At 63.9% G+C, this 6,498-nt stretch overlaps 2 protein-coding genes across 2 annotated transcripts in view; one reads left to right on the top strand and one right to left on the bottom strand.

The window, feature by feature from the left end:
* Positions 1-6,498, top strand: part of CDT1 (chromatin licensing and DNA replication factor 1) — a 38,018-nt gene that overhangs the window by 31,406 nt on the left and 114 nt on the right. Inside the window, exons 2-11 of the mRNA XM_021707411.1 lie at positions 295-486; positions 577-716; positions 1,142-1,339; positions 1,409-1,554; positions 1,667-1,764; positions 2,238-2,426; positions 2,781-2,921; positions 3,005-3,206; positions 3,602-3,765; positions 3,796-3,801. Of these exons, the coding sequence (XP_021563086.1) occupies positions 295-486; positions 577-716; positions 1,142-1,339; positions 1,409-1,554; positions 1,667-1,764; positions 2,238-2,426; positions 2,781-2,921; positions 3,005-3,206; positions 3,602-3,765 (1,470 nt within the window). The 3' untranslated portion in view covers positions 3,796-3,801. The remainder of the gene's footprint in view (positions 1-294; positions 487-576; positions 717-1,141; positions 1,340-1,408; positions 1,555-1,666; positions 1,765-2,237; positions 2,427-2,780; positions 2,922-3,004; positions 3,207-3,601; positions 3,766-3,795; positions 3,802-6,498) is intronic.
* APRT (adenine phosphoribosyltransferase) lies at positions 4,636-6,492 on the bottom strand. Its single transcript, XM_021707405.1, has 5 exons — positions 6,391-6,492; positions 5,469-5,602; positions 5,159-5,237; positions 4,818-4,963; positions 4,636-4,654 (listed from the first exon to the last, which is right to left on the bottom strand). Exons 1-4 carry the CDS (start codon positions 6,419-6,421, stop codon positions 4,821-4,823), a joined length of 387 nt encoding a protein of 128 aa, XP_021563080.1. The 5' UTR covers positions 6,422-6,492; the 3' UTR covers positions 4,636-4,654; positions 4,818-4,820.

Raw genomic sequence — 6,498 nt, forward strand, 5'->3', positions numbered from 1 at the left:
GGCCCTGGGCGGTAGGTGGCGCCGAGGGTAGAGGCCTGGCCTGGAGGCCGCGGTGGCCGCGGAGGAGGGGGGCTCTGCAGGGGCTGCGCAGGGCTCCCGGGCAGGTCGCTGTCAGGCCATCGCAGGGTTCCAGCCAGGGCCTGGTTACACGGCCGCCCTCTCACCTCTCGGCTTATCCTCAGGGGTGGGGACACTCAGCCCTGGGAGCTGGGTTCTGACCCTGCCAGCGGTTCCTCTGCAGAGCCAAAAGCACCGGTTCTTGTCCCGTGTTCACTCTGGGGTTCCTCCTGCTAGGTTTCCGACTCTGGATCCCCGGCTGTCCCCAACTCCCTGGCCACCACCAACTCCCTGGGCACCACCAGATCCCCAGCTGTACCCAACTCCCCGGCCACCGCCAGCTTCTCCCAGTCTTCTTTGGGCGAGAAGACAAAGGAAGCCCTGCCCTCAGCTGGTCAGCTGCCCCACCTAGCAGCCCAGCAGAACAAGGTGAGGAGGTCGGGTCCAGAACAGGCTGTGGGTGACCATGGGGTGGCCGCCTGACCTGACAGCACCCTGTGTCCCCAGGTCCCCTCAAAGGTTGCCATCTCTGAGCTCAAGTCGTGCCTGCAGCGGGCACGGGAACTGGGTGTGCAGGTCCAGGCGCTGAGAGCTAGTGCCCAAGAGGATGCTGGGGCAACCAGCACGCCAGGGGCTGAGGAGCCTCCCAAGCAGTCATGGTGAGTCCTGGGCGGGTGGACAGGCCCCAAGAAAGGGCTAGGGAGGACCGTAGGGGTCAGGGCTGGGTAGAGGGCTGGGGCTCCTCCCAGGAAGATGGCCAGTATCGGGGTACAGAGCCAGATCCCCGAAGCAGATTGCAGCTTACTGTCTGCATCCCCCGCCCCCACCTGTACAGGGGTAGCTCCAGCCTCAAGGGCTTTGGTGGATTCAAGCCCCATCCTAGGCCCTGTTGCCCATCACCTCTGGGAGCCTAGGAAGCTGGGCTGCAGAGATATCACAGCTTCCCTGGGGTGCCAGGTGGGTGGCAGAGCAGGGTCTTCGGGCTCTTCAGTCCCGATGCTACAGCTCCGCAGGTGTCTCCCTGGTGGGCCCCTCGGCACCGGGCCCCTTTGGAGTGTCTCAAGTGAATACTCCCTCCCCACAGCAGTGAGAAGGCGCCTGCCTACCAGCGCTTCCACTCGCTGGTGCAGCCCGGGCCTCCGGGGCTGGTGCTGCCCTTCAAGTACCAGGTGCTGGCTGAGATGTTCCGCAGCATGGACACTGTGGTGGGCATGCTGCATAACCGTGCCGAGACAGCCACCTTTGCCAAGGTCCAGCGGGCCGTGCAGGACCTGACACGCAGGTGAGTGGCGGGTGTGGCGTGGTAGCCTGGGTGTGCCCGACAGGCCCTCCTGACCTCAGCCTCCCACAGGCGCTTCGAGGAGCGCAGCATTGGCCAGATCAAGGCTGTGTATCCCGACTGCTACTGCTTCCGCCAGGAGCGCAATGTCCCCACCTTCAAGGACGGCGTCCGGAGGTCGGACTACCAGCTCACCATCGAGCCAGTGCTGGATCAAGGTGTGCCTGCCCTGCCTGTTTCTTTGAGAATGGATGCGGGGTGCTGCCTGGGACCATGGGCGTGGAGTGGTGGTGGGTAGCCTGCTGGCTCAGGCCTGGACTCTCCCTGCAGAGACTGGTGCCACCTCAGCACTCACGGCCTCACGCCTCCTGCAGCGGCGGCAGGTCTTCAGGCAGAAGCTGGTGGAGCGGGTGAAGGAGCACCACAGGGTAAGCTCGGGGCCTCTGAGTGGACCAGGTCCCATGGCGTATATGGTCCCCGTGGGGTAGATGAGCCCTGTGGCATACATGGGGCCACATGACGTAGATGGGCTCAGGCATCTGTACCACCCTTGGCACCTCATCCAGTGCCCAGAGGTCCCTGCCATCCATAGCCTGGCCCTGATGCTGGAGGGAAGGGTGCCCACCCTGCTGATGGCAGGGAGTGGGGGCTGAGTCATTCTGCCCCAGCTGAGCGCTGGTGCACTCAGAGTTGCAGGCTCGGGGACGAGGGGACTCCAGTGGTCTCTAGTGACTGCTGGCTGTGTGCTCTCCTTGCTAGTTGAGCGCCTAGGCACAGAGAAGTCAAGTGACCTGCTGAAGGCTGCCCAGCTGGGACGGGAGCCCAGAGAGTCTCACCCTCACGCAGCCTGCCCATGTCTGTGATTTGCCTGGGTCACCTTTCCCGCCACCTTCTCTCACAGGTCTTCCTGGCCTCTCTGAACCCCCCCTTGGTGGTGCCTGAGGACCAGCTGACCCGCTGGCACCCACGTTTCAATGTGGATGAGGTGCCGGACATCGAGCCAGCCGTGCTGCCCCAGCCGCCCACCACCGAGAAGCTCACCACCGCCCGGGAGGTGCTGGCCCGGGCCCGCAGCCTGATGTCACCCAGGGTGAGGCTGCTGTGCTCTGTGCCTTGCTCTTCCTGGGTGGGGACCAGCCCCTCTCGCATGCCAGATGTAATAGGTAGAGCCTCCATGGGGCACCCAAAGCCTCATCTGCCTTCACCTTGGCTGGGGGCCCAGGACGGCGGGACATACCTCAGTCACCAGCTGCAGCCTCTGTCTGTGCCCAGTGCTGCTCTGCCCCCACAGAGGAGCTACCCTGATAGGCACAGACCCCTGGTGCGCCGGGTGAACCTGCGCCTGGAGGGACACGGGCTCCTGGCAGGGAGTCCAGGCGAGGGTGAGGGGCTCCTCAGGGCTGGGCCTGTCTCTCGTGACTGCCCCCGACCTGTTCCTCTGCAGATGGAGAAGGCCTTGAGCCAGCTGGCCCTGCGCTCTGCCGAGCCCAGCAGCCCCGAGTCCCCCTGCCCAGCCCTGCCGGCTACCCCACCCGCCACCCCGCCCAGCGCCCTGAAGGGGGTGTCCCAGGACCTGCTGGAACGCGTGAGTCCCCGGTGTTGATGGGTTGGGGGACCATGGGACCTGGTGACTGCCTCCCGCCCACTGGCCTCCTGCGCTCCCTGCAGGTCCGGGCCAAGGAGGCACAGAAGCAGCTAGCACAGATGACACGGCGCCCAGAGCAGGAGCAGCGGCTGCAGCGGCTAGAGCGGCTGCCTGAGCTGGCCCGCGTGCTGCGTGGCATCTTCGTGTCAGAGCGCAAGCCAGCACTCAGCATGGAGGCGGTCTGCACCAGGATGGCAGGCAGCTGCCGCGCTGCCCTGAGCCCTGGTATGTGGGTGGGGAGGGGCATGCTCCCAGGCTCCCACCCAGGGGTGCCATTGTGGGTCTGGTCCATTCACCAGATGTGTGTTGAGCACCTGCTGTGTGCACTAGCCTGTGCTGGGTGCTGCACCCTCCTCAGGGTCACCGTCTCCAGCCCCCAGCCTTAGGGCCTTTTCATGGGGCCTCCACTGCAGGGTTACCACTTGGTGTCCCATCACTGTGTTCTCCACTTGTTGGCACAGATGGTGAGCCCAGGCCTCTGCTGGGGACCACTCTGCCCTGAGGCCCGTTGATGGGGCCTTGACGCTCTGTGAGCAAACAGGCGTGGGTTGGCAGCTGCACTGGTCATGGGAGTGCAGTCTGTGGGTGCTGGGCGTGACCTCACTGACCTACCTCTGCAGGCGAGATGGAAAAGCACCTGCTGCTTCTCTCTGAGCTGCTGCCCGACTGGCTCAGCCTCCACCGCATCCGTGCTGACACCTACATCAAGTTGGACAAGGCCGCTGACCTGGCTGCCATCACAGCACGCCTGGCCCAACATGCCCGCATCGAGGAGGGGCTGTGAGCCCAGCAGCTACCAAGACACAGCACTCAGGCCTGGGTCCCCGTGCTTGTTTTATCCCCTTACACATGACAGACTCTTCCCTTCTGAGCCCCTGAGGCCTCCTGGCCGTGGTTGGACCCGGCCTTGTGGGTCACATGTGCTGTGTTGCTAGTAAACTGGTTGCTGCCGGTGGTCTCTTGCTGCTTTGGTGAAGGGAAGCCAAATCTCAGCACCTGCTGGGGTGTTAGGGCAGCGGGCTAGGGGAAAGTGTAGCATGCAGTCCCTCCCTTGGAGGTCCCTGTCCTGGCCCTGTGGACGTGACCCCATGTGGCAGAAGGGCACTTGGGTATTAAGAATTTCAAAATGGGGAGATGGCCTGAGTCATTGTGGTGGGCCCAGTGTCGCCACAGGGTGCTGATCAGAGGACACCAGCAGAAACCACCTGGTCAGTGTGTAGACAGCCTCGAGAGCTGGGGAGACAGGGAGGCGGCCTTGCAGCCTCCATGAGGGCCTCCGCCACCTGGATTTAGCACCTCCAACCTCTAGAGTCCTCAGATAACACAGATAATGCAGTGCCTGGACCACCAGGCTCATAGTACTTGGAACCAGGAGGCTGCTCGCAGTGTGATCTCACTGACAGGCTCTGCATCACCACTGAACCTCAGGTTGCACCCTAAAGCATGGGGCCATGGCCCTGTACCCATGGCACCCGGATGCAAGGAATGCCAGATGGCAGGTACTCTGCATGGAACCCATCCACAGCACTGCCGTCAGCCCATCTCACAGGAGGCTAAGGCTCAGAGACGACACCATTCCCGCCCTGGACAATGCAATGACAGGAGACAGCATGTGGCAAGGCCATTTACTCTGTTCTCATTTTGTTTTTTGCACTTGGGCTGGCATGGCTCTTCTCACAGTCTCCGCCTTCCTGGACTTTGGCACGTCCAGCAGCTGTGGGGCCTGGGGCACCAAACACTGGAGTCACTCAGCTGAGGACTTGCGCTTCAGGTGGGCGGCTGGTACCCTGGGGGCTGGCACAGCAGCTTCAGCGGTCCGAGGCGATGCCCTCCCACCAGTCAGTCGTACTGCAGGAGGGAGAAGAAGGGCACGGAGCCCAGCTTCTCCCGGCCCTGGAGGGAAGTCAGCTCCACCAGGCTCACGCACTCCAGCACTTCAGCCTGCAGGCGGCCCAGCAACTCACAGGCTGCATGCATTGTTCCTGGGGAGGGCGAGGCCACAGCTCCAGCCCGGGCTGCCCCGTGTGCGGGCCAGTCCTGGGAGGAAGGACTGGCCGGCCACGAGGCTCCTGTGGCGCCGGTCAACTGAGGGGAGATCCCACCCCCTCCCACTCCTGCCAGTGCACTGGGGCCAGGCCAGCTCCTCAGCCTGGGCTGTCTGCTTGGGAGACCCTCACCACCAGTGGCCAACAGGTCGTCCACGACAACCACCTTCTGTCCGGGTTCTAGGGCATCTCTCTGGATCTCCAGCTCAGCCTGTGGGCGGGAAGCACACGGGTCCTCAGTTGCCCAGAGAAAACAGATTGGTGCACAGGCTGGGAGCTGACAAGTGGCCACCCCAACCCAGTCCCAGCTTCACCTTGCTGCTTCCGTCTGAGCCTGGCTCATGTTTAACCACAGCGGTGCCACCTGCCCCCCACCCCAGTACCTTTGGGAACTGAGGAAGGGTGGCCTGGCCCTGCCCTCTGGCCACCCCTGCCCCCTCACCTTCCCGTATTCCAGGGCATACGAGGCCCACACGGTGGGGCCTGGCAGCTTCCCCCGCTTTCTGATGAGCAAGCAGCCCAGGCCCAGCTCCTGGGCCAGGGAGGGGCCGAACAGGAAGCCTCGGGAGTCTAGGCCTGTTGGGGTGAGAGCCTGGGAGTGACATGGGGATCCCTGTGGGCCAGGCCGGCTGGTGACAGTGGTCATGACGGTGACAGAGCAGTGGCCTTGTCAGCTGCAGCTAAGGCCGATAACTGCCACCATTGGGAAATGTTTACCCAGCACCTCCCCATGGGGGCACTGCTGGGAAGTCAGGGTGCAGACCCCGGCCCATCTTTCAGGCCACTTAGCTGTCAAGTATCTAGATCTCTCTCAGAGTTCAGCGGCCCCCACTGGGCTGGTGGAAACGAAGCGGTTCAGCAGGCTGGCGGGCCTCACACAGGGCTCCCACCCTTTCCCAGGGCTGCTCTGCCCAGGGCTTTCTGTCCACAAGGGTGGCAGCGACAGACACCAGCCATCTCTCCGGGTGGTCTGAGTTGTGAGGGGGAAGCTCAGGCACCCTTTCCCTGCCTGGAGTGAGGTCAGAAAGGGCTTCCTGCAGCAAGTGAGTGCTCATGCCCTTGGAGAGAGTAGTCTGGCAGGACTGTGTCCCCGGGGACTTCTCCATTCCCTGGGGGGCGCTGAACAGTCTAATGCCAGAGAAGGGCCTGGCACACAGTAGGTGCTCCACACGGACTGCAGAAGGGGACAAGGAAGCTGGACCCAGTGGACTCAGGTTGGACACTCCTGGGAGACCCTGGACCCCGCGGCTGGGTCCGCCTGTCCCGTGGGGGCCTGAGCGACACCAAGCGCCCGCAGGGTCCTCCATCCCCTCCAACTCCCCTCCCCCGGGCAGCCCCGCCAGGAGAAGGCGGCGGTCACTCGCCTGCGATGTAATCGATGCGGCTGCCGTGCATCTTCTTCAGGTGGCGCGCCAGGAGGCTGATGGCGGCGCGGAAGGAGGCGGGGTCCTTCAGGACCGGCGAGATGTCCC

Source organism: Carlito syrichta, unplaced genomic scaffold (assembly GCF_000164805.1).
Source record: "Carlito syrichta isolate Samal-C Ts95f unplaced genomic scaffold, Tarsius_syrichta-2.0.1 Scaffold317439, whole genome shotgun sequence".
Taxonomy (NCBI): Eukaryota; Metazoa; Chordata; class Mammalia; order Primates; family Tarsiidae; genus Carlito; species Carlito syrichta.

Coding starts and splice junctions, on each gene's coding strand:
- APRT (XM_021707405.1), bottom strand. CDS start 6,421: ATGCACGGCAGCCGCATCGATTACATCGCAG. Junction 5,603..6,390: donor CCGCATCGATTACATCGCAG/GCGAGTGACCGC, acceptor TCACCCCAACAG/GCCTAGACTCCCGAGGCTTC. Junction 5,238..5,468: donor ATGCCCTGGAATACGGGAAG/GTGAGGGGGCAG, acceptor TCCCGCCCACAG/GCTGAGCTGGAGATCCAGAG.